Source organism: Papio anubis, chromosome 5 (assembly GCF_008728515.1).
Source record: "Papio anubis isolate 15944 chromosome 5, Panubis1.0, whole genome shotgun sequence".
Lineage (NCBI taxonomy): Eukaryota > Metazoa > Chordata > Mammalia > Primates > Cercopithecidae > Papio > Papio anubis.
The window spans coordinates 87,558,549-87,586,236 of NC_044980.1; the positions used below are offsets into that span (position 1 = coordinate 87,558,549).

The 27,688-nt window shown below is 33.6% G+C and overlaps 1 protein-coding gene across 9 annotated transcripts in view; it reads left to right on the forward strand.

Annotated features, from left to right (window-relative positions):
• Nucleotides 1-27,688, forward strand: part of KIAA0825 (KIAA0825 ortholog) — a 239,425-nt gene that overhangs the window by 125,620 nt on the left and 86,117 nt on the right. For 8 of the 9 annotated variants that reach the window (XM_031666300.1, XM_031666301.1, XM_031666302.1 and 5 more), the window contains 7 exons: nucleotides 1,954-2,115; nucleotides 9,848-9,942; nucleotides 13,545-13,772; nucleotides 15,318-15,583; nucleotides 16,945-17,095; nucleotides 21,690-21,880; nucleotides 24,168-24,350. In XM_031666300.1, coding sequence (XP_031522160.1) covers nucleotides 1,954-2,115; nucleotides 9,848-9,942; nucleotides 13,545-13,772; nucleotides 15,318-15,583; nucleotides 16,945-17,095; nucleotides 21,690-21,880; nucleotides 24,168-24,350 — 1,276 coding nt within the window. The remainder of the gene's footprint in view (nucleotides 1-1,953; nucleotides 2,116-9,847; nucleotides 9,943-13,544; nucleotides 13,773-15,317; nucleotides 15,584-16,944; nucleotides 17,096-21,689; nucleotides 21,881-24,167; nucleotides 24,351-27,688) is intronic. The other variant, XM_031666299.1, reaches the window with a different exon arrangement.

The window sequence follows — 27,688 nt, forward strand, 5'->3', positions numbered from 1 at the left end:
CATTTTAGGTCCAAAAGGAAATTTAAGGTTTAGAAGGTTAAACTATCCACTCATCTACATGAGAAAAGCTTAAGATAAGTCAAATAGACCAAATGGTACCAACTAAATAAAACATAATATATTTATTCTCTTTTCATTTGGGGGCATAATATTTCTGGCAAAGCCTTAGTTTTATATTCTGCCTGTACATACTTGTATTCTCTAGTATGCCTATAGAAGAACAGTAGATGCGAGTTAGATTTTCATGTATATTGGGCTAATGTCAACTTAGAGACGAAATAGAGTTTTTGTATTTACTTGCAGATTTTTTAAAACCTTATTACTGTTTCAGAACAGTACTAAATTTTACAGTCTAAGTTGGTAGACAGCTCTTTCTCATATTACCGGCAAAGAGACCGTGACATTTTTGGTCCTCAGTGAAAGACTGTTATAGGACTACAAGTTTGATGCTAACATTTTAAAGTTTCACTGAAGTGAAGTGGATTAGCCATAAAATTGTTAGAGTTCTGGAATCTTCCTTCTACATCTATGTGATGAAGGTAATCTTTTTTTCCCATGGAATTGCCAGACCCTATACAGTTTTTGAATAGCACTTGTATTTTGTCTCCGAAGGCATTTTGTGCTAAGTTTGTAGGTTTACAAATTTTCCAATTTATAATTAAGCTTCAAGCTATTTCTTAAATATGTTGTAAGAAAAGGCATTAATAAAGAAAGGATTCTTTTAAATCCTTTAAAACTTGGTCAAAAAGACCATTTAGTGATGTAATCTAAAATGAAAGCAACAAATTGGAGTTAAGAACATGAAATAAGTGAATTATTCTCCATACTCTTAAAGAGTATAAAGGGATTTTACTATCATGTTAAAATAATAGTATGACTTTACTAGTAGCATAATTATAAGAGGGCAAAAAAAAAATCCTTTAAGTTGTATTATTCTTATGCAAATAATAGATATCACAATTATTTAGACAGAAGTTATTTTTAAACATGACTTTGTGAATTATGTAGTCTATATTCAATAGCTACCTTAATCTGCTTTTTTTTTAATGATAGGAGCAACTCTTATAAGGTCTTAAAGAGCGTATCTTTAATACAGTGTTTTGTAATATGTTTATTTTAATTTCAGACTTACAAAAAGGTTGCCAGGATAATACAAAGAATTCCTTTACATTCAAATTTCCCAAATGTTAATATCTGACCACATTTCGACTTTTGCTTTCTCTCTCTCTCCTTCTTTGAAAAATTTTATTTTTTCTTGAACTGAAAATAGTCTGCAGACACTCTTACGTATTTCAGTGTGTATTTCCTAAAAACAAAGACATTCTCTTGTAAAACCACAATACAGCTATATAAATTGGGAAGTTTAAGTCATATAGTAATAGCATTGGATAGTAGACTTCAGTCAGATTTCACCAAATTATCCCACGAATGTCTTTTATATCCAAAAATGCTGATTATATATTAATTTCAGTTTTACTTAATGTCTATTTAGACTCCTTTAGACTAAGTCATTTCCTGGCTTTTGTACTTCCTCACATGGCACTTTTGAAAAGTGCAGACCAGTTATTTTGTAGACTGTCCCTCAATTTGGGTTTGTGTAATATTTCCTTGTCATTAGGTTTAAGTTATATGCCAGACTAAAAAAAAAAAAAAAAAAAAAAAAGCAGAATTGCATAAGATGTGATTTTACAAGAAATCAAATTTCTATTTATAACTCTAAGAATCAATCTATTTAATTGCTATATTTGCCTCAAACAGAATATTCATCTCCAGCTTCCCAGAAGAAAAGATACTCCTAGGAGATTTTATATGTATTTCTTAATGAACTAACTTGGTTTAATTATGGAGGAACTTGTTAGTTTTTAGATGGTTTATGGAATCACACAGATCGTTCTAATATTTACTAAGAAGATAAATAAAAGGTATGACAGTCTGGATCTTTTCTTTTCACAGTTACTCCTGAATGCCCACAGAAAGGAAGAAACTTCTCTCTCCCTTTAGACAAAGTCGAATTCTTATCGCAGCTCATAAAATCCTTTATGAAACTGGAAAAAGGTGTTCAAGAATTGTTTGAAGAAATACTTTTATCACTCAAGATAACCAGAAATACTTCAGGTAATATCCTCTTTTGTTTAAATTTGTAAATCTATAATTTCTCTGTTTTTGCTTCCTGCTGCTTTGAATGAAAACGATTACTTGAAAAAAAACACGTGAAAGAATTCTTAATAAGCATTCAGTATAATGCACATCTATGCATTATATATAAAAATGCACACATTTTTATCCTTCGTGCTTGGCAAGTTTCTTAATTCTAACTGACAAAGCATCATACGTCACTTCTGGATGATTTTTAGCTAAAATTAGATCAATTTTTCTTTTCAAAGAAACACAACTAGCATTTGGAAAGAATAAGCAGACTGGGTGGTCTAGTATCTTTTCTTTTGCTCCTAGGACCCAGATGATCTTGAGCAGAACAGTTAGTCTCCTTAGACATGAATTTTCTCATCTTCAAAATAATGATATAGGGCTACATTAATTTTCTCTTTGTTTTCTTTCAGGATTAGATGCTTCAGATTTCAATATGTTATAATGTTATGTAGGGTTGTGAGAATTAAATGACAGTGAAAATAAAATACCTAAGGGAATGTCTAGTACATCATAAATGCTCAATAAATGTGAGTTGTTAAAATAGTAATTATGATTATGGAATATGTTGTTTTTAGTCTTAACAAAAATCCCTTTGAAAGAAGCCATGCCATGTGTACGGAATAATATTAACATTAAAGGTAAAATTCAAAGGCATAATGGATGAAGTGTCTTCTCTGTTATCATATCTATATTTATAAAAATTTTCATTTTCCTCAGGATGAAATATACAAAGTTCTCCTTTACATGATGCCATATGCCATTCTAGGGAGTGTAAATATATATATTTGCTGCATCTGCAAAAAAAAGTGAAGGAAGCAAGTGATTAACAATTAGTCTGAAAAATTTAATACCCAAAACCAATCTCTTGGTAAAATTATTGTCACTCAACATGTTTACTCTTGTATTCCTTTACTTACTTTGCCCATGTAAATAATGTCAGAAAAGTTATAGGGTTGGAAATTTTGTTTTACATTAAGCATAGTTTACTGGCCTTCTTTGTTTCGGGTGAAATTTAGGTAACACTGTTGTATTATAAAATAAATAACATAGATTACTTTTTCAAAGTTGGAGATAATTTGAAGAAAAAATAAAAATGGACTATAGATTTCTGAAGCCAACCCCCCCCCAAAAAAAAAACCAAGGGGAAAATAATAAAAATACAAGTCAGAAAATATGAGTATTAATTAAAATAGAGAATGAAAAAGTAGATTTCATTAGGAGAGAATGTGACCCTTAAAACATCTTTTAGATAGAGTTTGACTGTGAGGTCAAACAGAGATCTGAATAGAGAAATATGATATCCTCATTATTGACTGACATATTGGTTCCTGGAACAGTTGACATTGGAGTTGGTGCTCATCCACTATGCCTGGCTAAGATTTATCATCTGTCATCTATATCTCTAACAGATCTTTTCTGAGGTATGGATCAAGAAACAGAATGAACTTCAAAACATCTAGGCTTCTCCTCATTTTGAATCATCTTGTATTAGTCCTAGGCTAGACCCTTGGGAATTAAGTCAGTTTTGTGAACTTTATTCTTCTTAAAGTCAGCATAAATTCAAAATTAGAATTGTGTTAGGAGGTATTATAAAGATATAACACTGAAATGGCCAAGAATTGAAGCACAGATTTAGCATGCTGATTTTAGAGAAAAGAACAATTTTGAAAACGGTGATTCAACTCCATTAGATTAATATCAGGCAATGTGGAAACTTGCAAATGCTGGATGTTTGAGAGCAATGGTTACCATTCTTGAATAAAGTCAACAGAGCAAATATGTCATTTGTCACAATATACTGTTGTAAATATGCCATCTTATAAGCAGTAAGGCGAAAAAAAGCAACTTCAATATCGTGTTAATAATAGTGGACTATGTGAACACATTTGTGGATTATCAAACACAGGATGTAGAAGGAATTTCAAGGGGCAAGTATAAGAAGTGTCTAAGTACTAGAACGTCTCCTTGTGATATATGTAGTCTTCTTTGTTGAAATTCATATTTTTTTGGTCGCAAAGCCAAGATTGATTTAATCTGACACAGCTTTATGTAAATGGATTCCTGAGAAGAATGATCTTGAGGGAAATTGTCAAGAAAAATCTTAAATGTTTTATTCAGTGTATCCAAGTTAATCAATTCTTATCAAAAGCACTGGTTTCTTAAATCAGGAAGGAAAAGACTCCTTGAAATGGATGATTAAGGAAGCCAACTATATCTTAACTATTGGGTATTTCCCAATAGTTTTGCTTAGAAATCTTGTAAGGAAGAGAATAGGGGGGGAAAAAGAGCGGAAGTCATTTGGTTTCCTGTGTGTTTATTTTGATTGGAGCATATTTTGCTAATAAAGATCTTGGAAAGAGTTGCCTATGATGTCTATGTAACCCAAACATATGAACGGATGAAAAGTGAGTTTTTTTTTTTCATTGTGCAGATTTTTTAAAAATGTCCAGACACTTAACATCACATAGAGAAACTATAAAAATGATTAACCAAATATTTTACTTTTTACTTTGATGTTTACTATTATATTGTAGACTTAGCCAAATTGGCTGTTCTCTCACTAATTTGATTGTAGACAAGAGATTTTGTAGAGATACAATAAATATTTTCTGAGAAAGAAAAGATATTTTGTCATTATTTGCTTTTGTTTGGTCATGATTTGATGGTTTTCTATTTTTGTCACTTCAAAAAATGATAGGACATTATTTGACTGCTGTGGTGCCTACTGTATTTGGTGATGATATCTTATGGAGTGGCTGTGGATTTGATTTATGGGGCATTTCTAATGCTTCTGTGGAATAAAGTTGTTCTTTGGGCAATTCCTCAATTTTTCCAAAGGTGGCATCTGAGATTTATCTAAACCAGGAGGCTTCTTGGCCCTCATTTTTCTTTAGCCCCAGCAATGACAAAGAGCAATGGCTGCTTCAATTGGATGTAAGAAGAACACTTAGGGTTTGTCTCAGAAGAATCAAAGATTTCAGATCTTCTGAAAGATTGTTTGTACTCTTAGGGGGTCTTAAGAGGGGTCAAATGGCTTCTAAGAGTTCCTTAGCTAGATGGTTAAGGGATTGTATTAGGGAGGCGTATGTAGTTAAGGTAAAGAGGCTCCTAGGGTTTGTAAAGCTCATTACACTAGGACTTTAGCTGTTTCTTGGGCAGAGAGGTCGAAGGCTTCCACATTGGAAATTTGCAAGGTGGCCACCTGGGTTTCTCTTCATACTTTTTCATGGTATTATCTCTTGGATGTAGTCTCTTCTACAGATTCAGCTTTTGGTGGGAGGTTGCTTGTGAGCCAGAAAAAGAACAGTGAAGAAAAGAAAGACTTGTAGTTCCCACTTAGAGCTGCCAACAAGGCAAGTTGCTTTGTAGTGCACACAATGGGAACCTATGAAGACCAATTTGGGTGTGAAAGTGGATGTCACAGGGAAGTACTGCCAACCTCTACTCTCTGTGAAAGAAAGCGGCAGTGTAGAAACTAACCAGAAGTGTAAAATGAACCACAGAGAACTCTGTAGGGGAAGCTGTTGAGCAGCTGGCATTCTTGTGACCCTCTGCACTCTTCTGAGGTTCTTAATCTAGGCATGCTTTTAAAGAAACCAGTATTGACTGCATGCAAATAACTATATTTTACAGTGATGAGCCGAAAGTGGGCTACCTTCTCTAGACAATGATAATAAGTATATAGATTTTAAATACATTTTTAAAATATATGAAACAATTCATCAAATGTTTAGAGTTCATAGAATTTTACATTGCCAAATTTCAAAATTGACCATTTTGAATTCCAAACAAATGTAAAAATGCCACAATTTGTTAAATCCAGAAGATATCATATTAGTGTAGATCCCATGTTAGTAATCCTACCTAAAGATGATAACTTTTGCTTCCCTGTACAGAATTAAGTTTTTTTTAAACCACTTTAATTTTGGGCAGGGGGATTATATTTTAAAGGCTATCATAATTGCTTGATAATTCATTTTCTATATCTTACCATAGAATTGCTCACCAGCAAGAGAAGTCTGGAAAGTTTCTTTTTTTCCTTAGTCATCTTGAATATAGGCAGATGGTTTGTATAAACATCTGAGCACATTACTTTGAGTGAATAAACATAATGTATTTGGAAGTGAAATGATAAAAACAAGATAATTAACTTTTTCTGTAAATCTTAAACTCTAGCTACACAATAGCAGACAGTTACTTCCAGAAACAGATCTCCAAAGCTTATATTTCAATCTAGTATTATTTTTCCAGAGTAAATACCTTTTAAATGAGCTATCTATAGAAAAGTAAAGTGACGTTAAGAATCCAACTGTTGTCCCTTCTTGTCATTAACAACTTGATCTTTATTATTTTTTCTTTTTTAAAAAACTGAGAACTTTTGAATGGGATGAAAGAGTAACTACTTCATATATATTGCCATGTTAAAAATAACTCAAAATCTTATCATACTACGTAAATGTACTCTTTTATAACAATTTAGAAAATGTAGAAACACCTCATTATTTCTACTAGAGGAATAGTTTTCCATGGTGCATAATTTAACCAGTTATTCATTGATGGACAGTTAGGAATTTTTTCCCTCTTCATTTGCTACCACAAAACATGATATGGCAAATTTCCTTAACTATTTCTTATATGTACACAACTATATCTGGATGGTAAATTTCAAAAGTAGAATTGCTAAATAAATAGGCATGATCATAAAGAGGATGAAAAGATAAGCCATGAACTAAGAAAAAACTATTTGCAAAACACATATATGGTAAAGAACTTGTATCCAAAGTATACAAAGAACTCTTAAAATTCAACAAGAAAACAAACAACCCAATTTAATAATTCATAAAAGATCTGAACAGATACCTCACCAAAGAGGGTATACAGATGGCAAATAAGCATATGAAAAGATGCTCAACATCATGTCATTAGGAAAATGCAAATTAAAACAAGATGACACTACACACCTTTTAGAATGGCTAAAATCCAAAACACGTACAACACCAAATTCTGGCAAGGATGTAGAATAACTCTCATTCATTGCTGTTAGGAATGCAAAATGGTACAGGCTCTTTTGAAGACAGTTTGGCAGTATCTTACAAAGCTAAACATAGTTTTACCATACAATCCAGCAATTGCACTCATAGGGATTTATCCAAATGAGTTGAAAACTTACGTCCGTATAAAAACCTGCACAGGAATGTTTATAGCAGCTTTATTCCTAACTGCCAAAACTTGGAAGCAGCTAAAATGTTCTTCATTAGGTAAATGTATAAACAAACTGTGGTATATCAATACAATGAAATACTATTCATCGATAAAAAGAAATGAGATGTCAAGCCATGAAAAGACATGGAGGAACCTTAAATGCATATCACTAAGCAAAAGAAGCCAATGTGAAAAGGCTACATACGGTATGATTCCAACTATATCACATTTTGAAAAAGGCAAAGCTATAAAGACAGTAAGCAGATTAGTGGGTACCAGGGTGAGGGTATGGGAAGGAGGGATGGATAAATGGTGCAAAGGGGATTTTTAAAGCATGGAAACTATTCTGTGTGACAGAGTAATGGGGGGTACATGACATTATACATTTGGCAAAACCCATAGAATTGCACAACACAAAGAGTGAACTGTAATGTAAACTGTGGACTTAGTTAACAATATTTTTACATTTGTTCATCAGCTGTCACAAATATACCATATATTGCAAGATGTTAACAGTAGAGGAAACTGAGGGCAGGGAGGAAGTATATGAGAACTTTCTGTACTTTCTGCTCAATTTTTTTGTAAACTGAAAACTTCGCTAAAAAATAAACTATTAATTTTCAGAAAGTGGACATTTTGAGAAAGATTGGCAAGTCAGCTTGTCATATCTACTTTGACAGTTGATGGTATTTTTGTTGTGCAGACTTACTTTATGGTTTCTGCATTTTGTGTCCTGAAAGGTCTTCTCTATGTGGATCTTTTTTTAAAAAATTCCATATTTTCTTTTAATGGGCTTATAGTTTCATTTTTCTTTATTTAAAATTTTTTGACTAATCTGGATTTTATTTCAATTAGAAGTGATCCTTATTTGTAACACCGTCTTTTTGAAAATACATCATAAAATGCAAGCCATAAAAAAGCATTTTAAGTTAAATGGTATAACACTGTTTGAGTCTAAAACCTTCTCTATGTTGTGATGTGTCTTGAGAAATGGAACAGAATTCTTAAACTGCAGTCCATGGGCCCATTGGATTAATTAATGAGATTTACAAGAGGGCCTGGGAATCCCCAATAGTGTGTGTGTGTCTGTATATGTGTGTGTGTGTGTGTGTGTGTGTGATGCACATGTGCCTGCCATACAGTCATATTATGCATTTTTGCATGCAGTGTTCTGTCACTTTAATCATGTTCTAAGAGTGTTCATAATCCAAAGATGATTAAGAAATACCAGAGTTGATGAAAACTTTTCCTCAGAATATATAAACTCTGATAAAATTTCCCAAAATAATGATGTTATTGCCAACCAAATGGCTTTTTTACCTTTAATACACTTTATGCACAAGATGGTTGAAATTAACATCAGAACAAAACGCTTTTATTTCATCAATTGTACTCCTTAGAAATCAATGACAATTAAGTTCATAGAACCACATTTAGGAAAAGAAAACATGCATCTACTAGATGACTCTATTGGTCAAAGTCCCTACTGATAAAGTCAGTTAGATTTTGAAATTTGCTTTGCCCAGGCATAAAGAAATTGATTCTTGGTAAATCGTGGGGAAAAAAAGAAAAGTTAGATCATAACATAGAATTCATCATCATATACCATGTCTAAGCCAAAAAAAGGGTAAACATTAAATTATTCATATTGAATCAAATTATCATTAATCTAATCTTAATGCAAAAGTAGAAAGATTTATTTTTGGAGTAGTTATTTATTACATTTTTATAGATCAAATTTTTTTCCCCATAGAAAAGAGTTGCTTAATTGTAAAAAAAGAGTTTCTTAATTGTAAAAAACAAAAGTTGTGGAAATATTTCCATTTTTGGAGCTAGGAATTTTTTTTCTTTTTTTTTTTTTGAGACGGAGTCTCGCTCTGTCGCCCAGGTTGGGGTGCAGTGGCCGGATCTCAGCTCACTGCAAGCTCCGCCTCGCTAGGGATTATTTTATGCCTGTCTCAGAGTTTGTGTTTTTTAAATGAATCATTGATATGCTTAAGGGTATAATTTTTCTTGTTATGCTGATGTTCATCTATGTATTTTTCTTCTTTGTTTGAAGTTAACATGCTAGGAAATACCAACAGTTTTAAAATGTAGTACTTTAGAATTAACTTTTTAAATGAACAAGGAAATAATATTTATTTTGTCCTCTTACATTATCAACATGAAAATAAATTAATGACAAAAATATTTATTTTGAAGATTATATGTTTATGTACATCAAACATGAATGTAATTGGGATGTAGATTTCATCAAGTTGTATATGGGAAAAGGACTCTATCTATCTTGATTCTATCATTATTGTAATGGTGACATCAGCCTGCATCTTTCTGACTGTATTCTCTATATATTGTTATTTGTGGATGTGTATATGTATGTATGTACTGTGGATACAGCTTTTCTACCAATTAATATTTACCTGAATTTATAAATCACATCTAATATGCCTTTTAAACAATATATATTAGTGTGTTTGTTTTCTTTTCTATTGCTTAGGAATGTTGGAGAAATCCAATAGAGAACTTGTAATAGAAAAACCTAGAGCAAATGAAACCAATATTCCTTCAGAGCAATTGCTACCAGGAAAAGAGGTAAGTGAAGGAAAAAAAAAGTGTTTTATAATTCACATATAAAATCATCATCAGATGCCTGTGAATCCATTATGAAGCAAAATGTCTTGAGTTTTACCCTTTGCTACAAAAAATAATTTTTCAATTTTGGATTGAAAATTGGCATATAAGTTTTCAATGAAAATTCAATTTAGTGGGGATGCTGTCTTCTTGTAAAATCTATTCCATGGGAGGAATAGAGAGATGGAAGTCAAGAGATCTTTTGTTCTTATCCTGACTCAGAGTCTGCACTTAGAGGATGTGGGCTATAGATAATTGTTGAAACGTGAGCAAATGGAGATTAAAAAGGAAAAGGAAACAATCATCTGAACTGGCCTCATATTTATGATCCCCATCCTGTGATTGTTCCCAAAACCTGTTTTCTTTGCTCTGCTCTAGATTGCAGAGAATTACACATTCCAGGCCCCTTTGCTTTCAGATTCTGGGATGGGTTAGTCAATTAAAGGCATTGATGAAAGACCTCATGGAAGGCATTGACGGAGGGTAGGAGTTGCAGAGAAACCAGAGCGTTTCTTCTCCTCTCTCTGTCTTAAGGAGCATTTCTGATAATGGCTGTGACACCTTTATATCCACCCTGAGCCCTGCTCCTACCATGCAGCCTGCCCTGCATGACTTCAGTTGCACCTGGCAGGTCTGCTTGGGCTTTAGCTTCGACTGGTAGCCAGGAGCTACTCTCCCATAACTTAGTCCCTTTTCTTCATTCCTCCAGCCCTGGGGGTGGTTGTGGCCTCCTGCTCTATTAATATCTGGCCTGCTTCACAGTCCATGTTTGACTTCTCAAATCTTCCATCATGTAGGTAACCAAAACCCTACATTAAAATTCTTCCTTTTGAAAAATCTTGAGTGGTTTCTGTTTTTCAAATAGACCCTGACTGATACACTAGGTAAATATTTAAAGAGATATAACAACATATAGTTTTAACAGTTTTGGCCTATAAAGCAAGAGAAATAATTGGGAAAATCCTAAGTTATATATTATACTTTAACCAAAAATCAAAATCAGTACTAAGAAATTAGCAGTAAATAATAGAAATAGAGATTCAACAGATTATCTACTTTTTGCATAGAAGAGAAAACCATGTGATTCTCTTTTTTCTTGGAACAACTAGTAAGTGTTCTCTAGTCTAAGTGGAATATGTATGATGCCAAATATTAGATGAGAAGAGTAGAAGTAAGCAAACTATATTTCATAAGAACAAATAAACTATTGGAGGTTTGAATAAGTAAAGGTTTTCAGTTTTCTTTTTTTTTTTTTTCTTTTTGAGACATAGTATCATTCTGTCACCTATGCTGGAGTGAAGTGGCACAATCTCAGCTCACTGCAATCTCTGCCTCCCGAGTTCAAGCGATTCTCTTGTCTCACCCTCCCAAGTAGCTGGGATTACAGGCGCCCACAACAACGCCCAGCTAATTTTTTATATTTTCAGTAGAGATAAGGTTTCATCATGTTGGCCAGGTTGGTCTCAAACTCCTGACCTCAGGTGATCTGCCTGCCTCGGCCTCCCAAAGTGCTGGGATTATAGTCGTGAGCCATCATGCCCGGCTTCAGTTTTCTTTTTAAGAGCAGCTGTTAATATACTTGTTTTTCTATATTTTGAAAAGAGAATTCAGATAGGCCAACATATTATAATTACATATACATTATCATGAGCAAAGGTAACTTTTACTGCACAAAAAATTTTTAAAAATTCAATGCAGCCATGACAATTAATGACATTTCCACCAGGACATATTTGCTTGAATGAATAAATGAATGACTTTAGTAAATAGACATGCCTTGATGGGGAAAGCAAAAATCAGACATTTTTTGTTTGAATTTTCATGGAGGTAGTTTTATTTTTACATTTTTTTTCATAAATGTGTCCCAAGGAATTACTGTTATAGCACAGGGCTATACCTATGCCACTTCCAAGTTCTCTTATAAGAAAGAAGATTGTATCAGTTGAGTAGATTCAATTTTTGATGATTTTTTTTTTTTTTTGAGATGGAGTCTCGCTCTGTCGCCCAGGCTGGAGTGCAGTGGCATGATCTCGGCTCACTGCAACCTCCACCTCCCAGGTTCAAGCGATTCTCCTGTCTCAGCCTCCCAAGTAGCTGGGACTACAGGCGCCCACCACCACGCCTGGCTAATTTTTGTATTTTTAGTAGAGATGGGGTTTCACCGCGTTAGCCAGGATGGTCTCCATCTCCTGACTGCAAGTGATCTGCTTGCCTCAGCCTCCCAAAGTGCTGGGATTACTGGCATAAGCCACCATGCCCGGCCCATTTTTGATGAATTTTATGCAAATATAAGATAAGAGAGATGTGTTTTAGGCCCTCTGATGCTTGAGATCCAAATAATCTTCAGAAAGTTCCGTTACAATTCAGTTATGAGTGTAATGAGAACAAGAGCCATGTTTCTGATTAGAGTCATGGAATCTCATAATTTTAGCTCTAAAAAAGGAATCACCTTTGTTACTTTGTACAGTATGTGTCAGAAAAAATTATTGCTGAATGGGTTGTACATATAAGAAAATTAGGCTTATGATCATAATTTTAGTAATTTTTAAATAAAAGGGACCATACAAATCATACAATTTGACTCTCTTGTTTTTCTACCAAAAAAAACCCTGAGATTAAGAAAAATAAGTGATTCAGTCAGGGACATGGAGCTCAGGGTTTTCTGAAGTTGGGGGTAGGTGGCACGTTACTATAAACAAAGTTACATTAAAATAAGGAAAGTTTAATTTTAAGCATAGGTTCAGCCTACTACCCATAATGCTTTTGAACTTTAGAGAATGCTAGGAGACCTGGAGGAAATATACATTCATAAATATATTGCCTTATGAGTCATAGACCAAAGCAAAAAAGAAAACATCAACCCCTCAACTGTACCTCAACCGCTTGTACTCCCTTCCAAGTACCCCCCACCAGCACAACAGAACAGTGCAGATTCTTTTAATTCTTCATTCTTGGAACAAAAGTAGTGCTGCTTATGACTTTGCAGCTGGAGAGACTAAAATTCTGAGCAAGTAAAAATCTAGAAAGTGCAGTGGTGTGTTTTCTCTGAAAAATTTATTTCTTATTGCTATTTTTTGGCTTGTCTGGAGTTCTATGAGTGAAAAAGGAATAAAAGGTTGAATATTAAATGCTGTCTTATGTTGCAATACTTGTTAACAATAAACTATAAAAAAGACTATAAAAATCTAATTTAGACTTTATTAAATATATTGAATTTAAAGGTTGTTTTATGTGATAAATAGTAACTGTAGCTTTCTGTTCTTGTAAAGATGGCTTTATTGAACTATATTTAAGAGATTAAATTTTTTTAAAAGTTTTTTATTAAATCCACTGATGAATTAAAATGAAATGTCAGTATATTACTGTGTGTAAAGAATGCACATGTTTTTGTATATTGCTTTATTCACTAGGTAATATTTTTTATGTTGTAAGAATGGCTTTTACAGTATATCAAAGAATACATTCAACATGTTGAATGAAAGTAATAATTTTATATCTATAACAATAGAAACATTTGTTGCTGAGTTAAGATTAACGTGACTTCATATACATTTATATTTCAGGCTACCTTACTAGATTTTGGCTGGAGAAGTGCATTTAAAGAAGTGTCTCTTCCCATGGTGCACTGCATAGTAACTGAAATTGAAGGTTTTTCCACAAAAATTCTCCAACAGGAACAGAATGAAAGGTCTTCAGCTGTGAGCTATGCTATGAACCTTGTAAATGTCCAGCAAGTTTGGCAAGACAGCCATATGTTTCCTGAGGAGGAACAACCAAAGAAAATTGGAAAAGCAAGTATATAAAATCCTTTCAAACTGATGACTGACATGATGGGATTTATTTTAGTATAAAGCATTGCAAAAAGAACCTGTAGATCAAATGGTGGAGTCCCTTGGCAAATACTTGGTACTTGACCCAGTACCAGTTTTCTTCAGTGGTATCCATGGGCCACTGCTGCCTAAAAGGACTTACACCTGATGCTAACTTGTTGCTCCATGAATCTAAGGCAACCAAAAAGGGCCCTCTGTGACTTCATGGGGAGCTGGGAAACCCTGGGAAAACCACCTGTCTTGATTATACGTTTGAATGACTCCAGGAAAATTTAGGAGGTTGAAGGAAGTACTGTCTTTTCTAGCTTTGGGCACTTAAAAAAATCTTCATTAACACCTTAATGAGCTTTTCATCTCATTAGTATCAGTCTTACATCTCCATATGTGCTTTGAAAGTCACAGAACATACTGAGAAAATAGGAGGTAAATACAATCACTTGGCATTAAGTCCAGAATGACTTCAGCAACCTGTGATTGGGATATTCCTTTTTTTTTTGAGATGGAGTCTCGCTCTGTCGCCCAGGCTGGAGTGCAGTGGTGCGATCCAGGCTCACTGCAAGCTCCGCCTCCCGGGTTCACACAATTCTCCTGCCTCAGCCTCCCGAGTAGCTGGGGCTACAGGTGCCCGCCACCACGCCCAGCTAATTTTTTTTTGTATTTTTAGTAGAGACGGGGTTTCACCGTGTTAGCCAGGATGGTCTCGATCTCCTGACCTTGTGATCGGCCCACCTGGGCCTCCCAAGGTGCTGGGATTACAGGCGTGAGCCTCTGCGCCCGGCCGATTGGGATATTCTTAAAAGAATTTTTGAAGATGACCTCCTTATTCTGCCACTTCACCCTAAGGCTCCAAAACAAGGAGTTCCCTAGAATCCCTAGGGAACTCTGTTGGCTGATCCCATGTGGAGACAGGCTTTACTTTTCCATTCATCACACCTCCCTTCTGCCATTAAGAAAGAGAAGATACATAATAAATAGTGAAAGGCTAGACTCATCACTTCTAAAAGTTGCTGACACCCTACCAATAAGAAGATGCTACATGAAACTGTTTCTGATGATTCTAGAGTATTTAAATTACACTGACATTTATATGTGGCATTTAATTTGAAAAAAAACCCTTTATAGCAATCTAGCAAAAGAAAATTAGAATAAGTTTAAAAAATAATGCAAACGTTAATATCAAGGATACATATTTTCTGACTAACATATTTACTACTAACTACAGATAAAGGTACTGTCATGTATAGCTGGTTCATGAGTTTTTCATAATGTCTGTCTGGTAAGCATAAGGTTTGAAGGTTATATAGAGAGAAGCATTGTTTTGGTATTTCCTTATTTGACATAAAACATTTAACTTTCTACAACTGAGAAATCGATTGTTACAAAGCTGTGTCATTATATTTATGTTTGATGCCAAATTCATTATTTAGGAATTTGGCTCCACTGTCCATAAATTACTTGGTGCTGTCAGAATACAAATAACTCAGTGCCACATTTATTTCTCCCTAGTTTTGTTCTGACATCATGGAAAAACTTGACACCGTGCTTCCACTGGCTCTGGCATGCAGAGATGATTCTTTTCCGGAAATTAGAGCAAACTTGGTGGAGGCCTGTTGTAAAGTGGCAACAGCTGTCCTGCAGAGACTGCAAGAGAGAGCCAAGGAGGTTCCTTCCAAAGCACCCCTGAAAAACCTGCACACATACCTCTCCACGGCAGTGTATGTCTTCCAGCATTTCAAGCGATATGATAATTTGATGAAGGAAATTACTAAAAAGTGAGTGTTGTTTAAATTAAGTTGATGGCCATGCTTGAAGAAACGTGTAATCTTTGGATATCACAGGAATGAAATTTTGGTAATAAGATTTGAGAAAGAGAAAGTAATAATTAACATGGTGAATTATTTTCATTTGTCTTAACTAGGAAATATCAAAAAGGTGGAGCATGGGAGATATTAAACTAGATACGTAGATAGTAAGAAAGGTACTCTCTCTAAAGCCACACTCAAAAGACCCATGCATTTTCTGCACCCTAACCCAGCGCAACTATTTTCTGCATGTTGTTATTACATGAATGAACACACCCTTTTGTTTTGTAAGGTGCATTATACTGACCACACTGAAAAGGAAAAATAAACTTGTTGTCTCATGGAGTGGACTTAGAAAATAAATTCATTGTAATCTATTCTAATGATCAATGTAAACATATTTCAGGACAGCCATTTAGTAATAAAGTACAATATTTGAAGAAGAAGCATCTGGCAATCTGATTTTCATGTATTTGTAGTCTAAAACTACAGTATGTTTTCTGTGTAGAGAGAAAAATGACCACAGGTATTAATTATCACATGGCCTTTCTTGTTGCCCTTACACTGTCTAGATATAACATGGCTGCTTGCAAAAGAAATATGTAGACGTAGCAGTCCTGTGTGACCCCAAGAATCTATTCTATATTCTTTATCCAGCCTTTACAGTCCATTACTTATGAAAGACAGCAGTGTAATATTCATAGCTAAAGATAAAAGTAGAATAAATTTGGCTTGATGTAGGGTATAACTGATATTTCTTTAATTCTCATAAGTAGTCAGATGTTGTGATTCAGGCTTGAATTTATAAACAAAATGTGCCAGAAATCATTTTATTTAATATTTCTGTCGAATTTTAAAAAACAGTTTATGAGATAATTGATATCTACAAAATTACAATTTTTAAAAATAAAGACTGTGTTTGTGGTACATTTGATAGCTTTATAAAAGTTGGTTCTGACAAGTGCGTGTTGTTCTCTAGTAATAACAATAACCTAATGCCTAAATAATGCACTGATCTCTAATAATAGGCTTACAAAGAATACTTTCATTTTTGAATGATGTATTGACAATACAGTTTGTCTCAAGTTGAAGTGCATATTTGTAGAACAGCAGATGTACGTTTTCAAAGGGCTTGCGAAACAAAGACCAGCCTTTTTTTTTTTTTTTTTTTTTTTTCCTTTTTGGAAAGTGAATGTGGATGCAGACTTCAGCATTAAGAGGAAATGAATGATTGATATCTAATAATCAAAACCATTTGTAGTACTGGAGATTGTTATCTCCTACTGCACAGGCCTTAAATCTTTGTCTCTTTGATCATTCTCTCTGAACAGACCCATATTCCTGGTGCCTGTCCAACGATATCAGGAATTCATCAACACTCTACAGTTTCAAGTTACGAACTACTGCGTCAGAGTTTGTGCTACAAGCATTTTACAGGATGCTGAGAGCCACCACTGGGATGACTACAAAGCTTTTTATGAGGTGTGAAGTTAAGTTTACTATCCCTCCTTTTTACACAAATATGTTTTACTGCCTACCTGCTTTGTGGCTAATTAGAAACATGAGCTTGGCATTACTGATACATGAAGACTGTTAGGATAATATTTTTAAAATATTGAATTCATACTTAGGAAAAACATTGTTTTTAAAAACCTGAAATAAATTAGACATCAGAACTCTCCTTCTGCTTAAAAGTAAAAATAACTTAATTTGAGCTGCAATGTTGTGCCGTATAGTCGGAATATAATGGGACACGATGAAAACTCAAAGAGATAACAATGCCAAAATGCTACAACCTTGTATTTTTTCCAAAGGGACTAGTTAGTTATGGATATCCTTGCATTTTTTTTCTTGTTATACATTTCCATATGTATTTGATAAATACCTTTTATTAAGCAGCTTTATTCTTTGTACTTATTTTTTTCCTTCTCATTGTATGTTCTTATGAGTATGCTTTAAGACCCATCTGAGGCCGGGCGCAGTGCTCACGCCTGTAATCCCAGCACTTTGGGAGGGTGAGGCAGGCGGATCACTTGAGGTCAGGGGTTTGAGACCAGCCTGGCTAACATGGTGAAACCCCATCTCTAGTAAAAACACAAAAAATTAGCTGGGTGTGGTGATACATGCCTGTCTGTAATTACAGCTACTCAGGAGGCTGAGGCAGGAGAATGACTTGAACCCGGGAGGCGGAGGTTGCAATGAGCTGAGATCTAGCCACTGCACTCCAGCCTGGGTGACAGAGCTAGACTCTATCTCAAAAAAAAAAAAAAAAAAAAAGACCCATCTGATCAGTTATAGCTTACCTATTTTCATTTAGCCCATGTTTTGAAATCCCAAATTGAAGCCTAATGATTCCCAGTGCAACCAAACCCAGGATCAATTAAAATTATTCATCGTCAAGCTTCATTAGTTTCCCTTCACCTAAATCTCATTGATTATGCACAGACCACAATATTTGAAATTCCTCGAACTTCATTCCAGGGCAGGGTGAAACATTTATAATATCTTAATAAAAGGTAATCAGGGTTTAAAAAATTTTCAACAGCCATGCCCAGTTTCATTAACTTTTCCATTTGACCCTTTCCTCTAGATTGAAGTTTGTGACTTTCATTTTCTTGATTGTCCTAATCACTATAGAGTATTGAGAAAACAGAGTGGAGTTTTATTCAGCAGAATCGCTCCTGTCACCTCGCATGCACTGAAGGTTCCTGTGGCTTGATTTATGCCTGAGTTATTATCATAATAAATGTTACTACAACAGAGAGGAGCGGCTAATAAGAAGCTCTCTTAAAGGACTTTCCACTTTTTCTAAGGCCATTTCATCTCTCATTCAGAGGCCCTTCCCAGAGAGTTTTTCTCTTTGCAAGAGCATCCATATAGAGTTTTCCAAACCTGACATACTTCAAACAGTCATGGAAGCAGTGAGCAGAATGAGAAAGAGAAAGTGGTATGGTGCAGCTGGTAGCCTGAGATAAGAATGAAAGTATTGGTCTTCCCCTCTCCTGGCAGCATCATATTTTCCTTATTTGCCTTGAAGTAAACTGAGTGGTTGAAAATGAATCCTACTCATGTTTCAAACTATTTCAATATGTCAGTGTACTACTAATGAGCAATTTTATATGATGTTTTACATGAAGGACAGGTATCATCTCACTATATGTTCAACATAGGGGTATTATGTTTCCTCTTATGCAAATTGGGAGCTAGAAGAGTCATACAGTGTAATAAGTGGATGCATTGAGGACCTGTTATTGAAGTTACCAAGTATTTTAAAAACCAACAAATTACCATGTAACATGCAGCTCTTAGATCTTATGACAAGGCTTTAGCTTCAAAGACAGAAATAACGAGATAGTTACCCTGTGATTACATGGTACTGTAGCTTCCATATACTTACATGGTCAGTAGTTACAATTTAATTGCAGAGTTAGTGGTGGTTATTTATTCTCAGAAAAATAAAGTGATACTTTTTTTAATGTATCAAAAATAAGAACCTTCTAAAAATAGCACTGATTTTAAACTGTTTTGACAACTGGCGTATCTGACATGGTTTTATCTTGCTTACTGCACCCCTTTCTTCTGCTCTCCCCATTATTCCAACTGATTTGTGAAACAGAATTGGTATGTTTTTGGCAGGCCTGCTTTGAGAGGGAAAAAGATGATATCTGCCTGACTGGGGGTGAAGGGTAGGATAGAGATCTCAAGGGAACCTATCGCCATGTGCAGAGCATAGTAAAGAAATAGTAAAATAATTTACAAGATATGCAGCAATATTTGCTCATGTTTTGTGATAGCAAGTGAGATCTAGATACATTATTTCCATTTTCTAAACTGTCAGCTTGAGAGAGTCAGAGTTCTGTATCTCTCTGATGAGGTGCTGGTCACGATGGCACAGTGGGTGTTCAGATTACATGTTTAAAATTAAGCTTTTAGGGTAGTTGACATCTGTTCAGTTTTAGGAACTTGTGTTTTCCAATAGTCAAAGAATAAAGAATTGTCTGTTCAAAGATAATATTGAGTGGCTTCTATAATAAAGCCCAGCTGCTTGTTTCCTGATATATAATCTAAATAAAAGCTCACATGTGTTTACATTACAGTGGGTCTGCAAAAATAACAGATGTTTACTAGCAGAATACTTTTGAAATGACAACAAATAAGGAAACAGGTCAGAAAAATAAATGAATCACATTTAGTTTAATGAAAACCCTTGCGTACATTGAAGTTGTATGAATTTAAAAAGAATTGTTAGAACAAAGACCTATTTGAAATATTTTAAAGTAAACATGAAGTTTATAATTTAAAAAGTCTTAAAATGAGTATTTTTTTACTTTTAAGAGAAGAAATCTGTGTGCCTAAAGTTACTTTTATTTTCTAATTTATCTCTAAAGGGTAGCTATTGAAGAAATTGGGTTTTCATATTTTGAAGAATATGAGAAATCATTTTGATCATGTTGTAGTAAGAACTCACCCATTTCCGTAGGCAAAGTTAGTGTAAATCATTCATGCTAGTCACTATCAACTGGAGTCAGTTTTGCTTAAATTTACATGCAACACAAAAGGTATAAGAGAATCAGGCACTCAAACTCCTTTCTTAGTTTAAAAAGTATTCATCGAAACACACAACAAAGAAAGCATAAAAAACTATAATTTTGCTGCTTCATCATTAATTTTGTAATTTCTTTTTTCTTAAAAAGTTTAGATGCACACCTTATTAGGAAATCAGAAGCCAGTGGCCAAAGTCCCCTCCAGTTTGAGCTCGACTCTGACATTTTAATGCCCAAGTTTCTTACCCAAAGAATACAAATTCTACTCATTTACAAATGCCATTTGAAAGTCAGTAGATAATGACTATAAATTATTATTGTTTCGATGGCTGCAGAAGATATTAGTAATCAAAGAAACTACCAGAAGAGTAATACATAAAGAAAATACTAATGGGAGTGTCTGCATAAGAAATGATCACTTTTGGTATAAGAGAACAGCAGATTTTTTTTTTTTTTTTACATGACATTTGCCTGACAAATACAGATAGTGGGCAAAGCAGAAATTTTAAGTAAAAGATAATCACTTGGAATATAATAGGAAATTTTACTAGTTTAACTTCTGATATATTAACATAATCAAGATAATGCTTGAAGAATGCGTTCTAATCTTCCTATTTCAAATAATCATTTGATCTGATTTAAAGAAAATGGGGTGAAACTACTGGCATACCTCCCTGAGAGTACGTGTTACCTGATTAATGCTTGCAAATCACTTGAGGCCACCCTCTTCTTTCTGCCTGTTCCCCTTGGCCTTGGCCATTGTTAGTTCTTCCTCTGCAGTCAGAAAATTTGGCACACAGAAGAGATCTGTACAGGGGTGGAAAGGAATGAAAATATGACTCTTTAAAAGTACAAGGTGCCATAAAAATACTAAGAAATGATGATAATATGTGCCTAGGCTTTAAAAAATCTTGTAAACTCAGACTATTGTGATATCTGCTTCTAGTATTGTTATTTAAATACCATAGGCAAAATAGCCTAATGTAATGATCTTCGATAGCTACCCATTCCCCTTGGTTTCAAGAATGTTCCTAAGAATGCAGTATGCAAGTTTATTTTTACTCCTGTCACTTCATTATAATGTGAAATCTGAAACATTTATAAAATTACCTCAATGATACTAATAGGCTCAGAAAAATATACCTACTGAAATGATTCAAATAGATTTTAATTTTAGAAGAATCAGTCCACTATCTTAAACAAGCTACCATGGTTTTTTCAGCAACTACAAAGCTAGTTGTTTAAAAATAAATTTTAAACCCTAGGCTAGGTATAGGTAAATCAAGGCTATGCTAGGCTAAATGTTTGTGATCTGGATTTGCACTAGAATGTCTAGTCTCATAATTGAAATAAAACATCTGTTCCTTTGTCAATAAGGATGTTTTACATCTTATCAAAAATCTTTGTTGGTCTTCTAGTGTGTCAAACTCTTTAGCTATTTCCTTTCAGCCTGAACTAATTAGGTTCATAGGAAGCAAACTGACATTTTAGAAGATGTAATTCTATGGTTTAACGTTTGGTGGCTTTGCTAGGGTGAAAGATGTTCCTTCTCGATCCAGATGTGGCATTATTTCTGCTGGGCTCTTCGTTACGATGTCTGGACCATTCTGCCTCCTAAGTTAGCCCAGGAGATTCTAGCAGAAGTGCTGGAGAAATCTTTGGGTCTACTGGCCTCCAGATACACTCGGGCCCACCCCAGCCGCAAAAGAACTCCACAGTTAAGGTAACTGAAGTTCTGAAAAACATTGCTTTTCAAGAAAACTTTTCATTAGTTGGGTATAAAGCAGAATTCTGAATCTCATGACATACTCCTTATATATTTAACATGTTTCTAACATCTGAAAAGAAATCATATTCTATTCTCCTGAGTTATTTAGGTGGAAATATGAAACCTGAATCGAAATAAATTTGTTCTTTTTATTCCTTAAAATTGTCTATAGAATCCACTTGTTTCTAAAAAAATGATTCAAGGTGTCTTATAATCGAGGATATAGATACACAAATGTTAATAAGATAAAAATAGAAAATTAAGGCCCTGAAATTGATACCAAAGCATCCATGCTGTGATGGAGCAGTCAGTTTGACACATTTGATTTTGAACTTCTAGGCAACCAGGGGATTTTAGTTGTTTTTTGTTAACGCTTTAAATATAGAAGCTTATCTTCATTAAGAAAACCTAATTATTTTCTTCCTAATATATTCTAATTATTTTTTCCTTTTATTTTCACTATTTGTTACTAACAGCCAGTTCAACAAAATGTGAAATCACAGAAAATGAGGAGCAACAGTCACTGAGTATTAAATAAGACTGAATTATAGTACAATTCTATGAGTTCTCTAGGCAATGAATGTATGAATTGCGCTTACATCACTACAATGGTCTTGTATGTATATGAAGAAAAGGCTTTTGTTTTGTAAATATTCTGTATAATGTGATTCAGACCTTTTAGGCAGAATAATCTTTTTTCAGATGTATTTTAGGAGGAACCTACGGACATGAGAGTCTTTTTTTTTTTTGGCAGGAGGAATCATTTCCTGATCATGTTCTTGTAAAGCGTGCTGCAATTTGAAGGGCATTTAGGTCCTGCTGCAGTGTTTCATAAATATGGTATTTTGCACAAGCTGTTTTGAATTACTGACTAGACTTTTTTAAAAAATTGAACTAAGAATAGATGGAAAATTCCTTTTGAAAGCAAAGAATACCTTCGTTCTTTTCCTTATATAGCATAAATCACTTTTGATTATGAAATGGCAAGTCATTATGTGAAATCAGCTTTACTGTTAGCTCATGAAATAAGTAGAAATGGGTAGTATATTTAATTAATTAACTGTAGAATAGAGACTTTTGGTTTTTATTTTCTGGGTGGTTGCATAAAAATGCCATGCAATGTTAGAATTATTGCTTCTAGTTTTTGTAAGTAAAATATATAAATATTTTTATTTGACTGGCTACTCCTAAACCACCATTATTATGGAAATCAGATTGTGTATGTGTGTTTCTACATATATATTGGATTAGAAATTGTTTATCTAGCAATTAGAAAAAGCATATACAAACTAAAATTAAACCTTTATAAAGGCTATTATTGATTCTTTTAATATTCCAGTAGCCTTCAAATGTCACATAACTAAGCCATATGTATGATTTACATATGTGTCATATATTATTAATATGTAATATTTATTATATAATAAATTTGAAGCCAAAATGTCATTTTAAAAGATCCTCAAACTTGTATTTTTCTTATCACTTCAAAATTTTCATCTTCTGTTTCTTCAACCCTGAATTTAAAACAAAACAACCAAAAAAAGGAAACTAACTTAGGTCTGTTCAATTTAGTTATGTGCCAAAATAATAATTAAAGAGATCTTTGGGTCCCTATTAAAACTCAAGAAAGATGGAAACAAAGAAATAAGTCTATGAATAAGATAAATAATACAGCATATTTTCCACAAATTTATTTAATATTAAACATTTCCGAAACTATAGGCTTCTCGATTTGAGCTTCGTTTGTCATTTCTTCTTATCTCCCACTTGCTGGGAGAACGTGCTATCAATCTTGTAACTTTTTTTTGACAGTTTGCTCATGAGTGAGGAGAATTGTTCTGCCATGAAATTTTAACCTATCATACATACATATGGAAAATAGCAAATTTTTCTTTTCATCTAGCTTCTCTTTGACTCAGTGTAATTTCCGGGATGATCTCTTGAGTTTCTTGAACAGAATCCTAATAATGTAAAATAAACATTTTTTAAAAGCACTCCTAAAACGCTATTACAGAGCTCACCATCCCTAAAGATAATGGTATTGTGGGTCATCTAACACCTAGAAATTCAAAGAGTATCTATTTTTGATACTTTCTATTTGGTTTAGATCTCTGAAGCTCTGGTATCTAACTGAATTCTTCTATTCTTACATATGCTTAGTACAAGAGATATGAATTAAAGTGCCTACCAAGCAGAAACATTATTTTGTTTAACATGATTTTCTCTTCTTTCTTTCCAACAGACTTGATGTCACAACCATTTTGATATGCACTGAGAACATGTTATGGTCCATTTGTACATCTGTACAGAAACTTTTGAATCCTCATCAGCATACAGATGATAAAATTTTTAAAATTCATACCCATTGTAATAATCTGTTTACAACATTAGTCATTTTGACTTCACCATTAACAGAATTGTATAAGTAAGTATCAAATGTATTTTCCTTTTAGCTATTATGATATATATAATAATGTGATTAACAAGTTATTTCCATAACACTTATTGAATTATGTGAAGTTACAAGTAGAAATCTTTTGAAGTGCATTTTTGATACTGTGAACTGGGCCATTTTATAAAACTAACACCAACCAATAGAGTTTCATAATTCTCAATGCAATTCAGTGCCCGAAAATGTGTTATGTCTCTATTGGTCAACCCCATTCAGCTGATAAAGCTCTAATATAATTAGGAACATTTTTAGCTTCACTATTTGGGTTGTTTAAATGATCAAATTATATTGATGGCCTGATTATCACAGTGATTTTTTGATACTTTATGAAAAAGAAAACTATATTTGAGATATACCTCAGCTAGCAATGGCAAATGGAAATAGAAATAATAATTACATTTTTAAAATGTGGAAATATTTTACTTAGCTCAACAAATAAGATTTAGAAAAATCTAGAAATGTGGAATTACTTTGATTTCTGGTTAATGCAATTCAAATCTGTAATGTTATAGAGGAGGTTAGAATATGTCTTATCATAAAACATTAATACCATTTTGTTTATATCCTCCTCCAAAATTGTCACTTTTATTTTTTAACCAAATAATTATATCTTCATGGGTAGTAAAAATTTCACATGTCTATTTCTAAGGATAAATCAGGTCAAGTGTTTCTTTGCATAACATTCTGGTAAAAGCGATATACAAATCTTAATTTTTAATAAATTTTGACACATTTGTATTAGATATTCTAAAAGAATTAACAGCTTTTATTTCGGCTTCGCCTACTCTGACTTTCAATAAACCCATTGTTTCCAGAGTGTTCCTTCTAGCAACACACGTTGAGAACTACTTTTAGAAATGGAGAATTCTTTCAGAAAGGGGAAGAAACAGTGAGATAAATCACCATACGGTTGATATTATGTACATAATGGTTCATAATCATAAAAAGCTCAAGTCTGAAGCCCATAATAAATCCTAGGAAACTAAACTGATTTACCATAGATGAAAAAATTGCTATGCTCTCAGTTCAATGGGTCATTTCATCTAAGAGGAAGGCCCTGTGAAAATCGGGAACAAAGTTGACAAATTTCATGGATTGGTCATGGTGAGCAATATTGAATTTCATGCTTTGTCACAGATGAATTGATAAATTTTAGCCCCCCAATGCATTTGTAAAACAAATAAATTATTACCAAAGATTGCATATTTTAATAATAATGTAACATACATTCATTATTGTTAACCTATGGCTTTTTGATACATTTTTAACAACTATGCAAGTACTCAAATCTCTATGATTTGTGCATTAGATATTGCACTGTAACCTCATTCAGCAAATTTAAATTGCTAATTTCAACCAGGATTGCAGAACATTTTACGCTAAGCACTGCCTCTGGTTTTTCTTAATATAAAACATAGATAGCTATATTGCTTTGAAGCATGAACAAAAATCTAGATATACTTTAATTCTTTTAAAATATTTCTCAGTTCAAAAAATTTCAAAAGTTTTATCCATTTATGTTTACTTAAATGTCATGATTGTTTTCCTAGACTACATATCTAATCTTTGAAATATACTTTGTTTTGTATTGACAAATGAAATCTACAGGGCAGCATGTTCTTTGCCAATTAGGGAAAAATATATTTGTGTGTTGCAAGAACTCTATAGACTTATTGGGCTTTTTTACACATCCAAGATAGGAATCCATCATACTATTAGCATATTAGAAAAAATTGCGAATCTCACATTAAAAAATTAAACCACATTCTTTGAGGAATTGGTGAAAAGTAGCAATCAGATGTTAATAGTATTGAATTTTTATAAACGGTACCTGACATTTGTCACTCTACGTGATATGCCCTTTTAGAAGATGACTGCCTTTATTTCAAGTAGTTCTGACAGATGAACTGAATGTGTTTTCCTTTCTGAACTTAGCGTAGGACCACAAAATCCCTGGACAGGAATACATGATTTTAAAGTCTTTTCAGGAAGAAGGAAACCTGTTTGCAAAAATATGTGTTCTTTTTTAACTCGCCTTTATAGATTTCTGTTAGAATGTTGTAAAAGGAGCACTTCAGCTTTGTTCTCCAGGGAAAGGAACATGCTGAAACAGAAAATATTCACCATGTATTTTCCAAAGTGCTTATCACTTATATTTCTTTCATAAAGGCAGTTAAACTGCAGGTTCCGAAGCATATTCACATACATGTTCATACACATCCCCACCCAGTGATTTCATATGTTGCATTTTGGATGCGTAGACTTTAGTTTTAGTTCATGTGTAGCAGGTTAAAAATTAATTACTAGAATTTTTGGGTAAATGCAATTCAGTTTCAATTCGACAAATGTTGTTGCCTTTCTAGCCCCTGTGATTAAAGATAAGGGATGCAACAATGAACCAGATTTAATATCTGCCACAAGTAATTTAAGAAAAGATGATGATATTTTTTATTTTAAATTAAAATAATATTGTCCTCCCTAAATCTATAATAAAAGGTAGAATTAGATAATGAATTTCATATGTATATCTAATGTCTATGTCTATATTCATCCAAATGTTTTGATGTGTTATACCAAAACTCCTAATAGTCGAAACTTTTTGAAAGCTGGCTATTTCAACATTTAATAAGATGGAAGTGTGGGATTTCAATACAACTGCCAACAAGTCATGCAAAAGATAGGGTCATCAGAAATATACCCAAAGGTAGATCACTAAGCCAAGGAATAGCAGCCTCATCTTGGGGTCCATTTGTTGTCACTCATAAGGCTTTTTTAGTCACCAAATTCCAATGCTCTGTCTATAGTTCTGTTTCAAACTAATGTTAGGGCTTTCGAGGTTATGGCCTTACCCTTTGTTTAAAAAGAAACTATTTCACTGTCTCTCAGAAAATAAAATAGGCCTTTGCTTTTCTTACCTCAGGAATGACTGGCACACCTTGGAAAACAGGAAGGTCCTCAAGTTAAGCATAGAATATGCTTATGTGAAATGTTGAGCATATGGTCATATGGCCCAACAATGAAAGTATTATGTCCACACAAAAATTTGTGTAGGAGTGTTCAAAATGTTATGTCCGTACAAAAATTTATGTAGCAGAATTTTTCAAAATAACACAATGAGAAAGCAGCCAAATGTCCATCAACTAGTGAATGGATACATACATATCCATACAGTGGAATATTATTCCGCAATAAAGAGGAATAAAGTGCTAATATGTGCTGCCACAGGGATGAACCTCAAAAACATGCTAAGTGAAAACAGCCAGACACAAGAGCCCACATATTGTTTGATTCTATTTATTAGAAATGTCCAG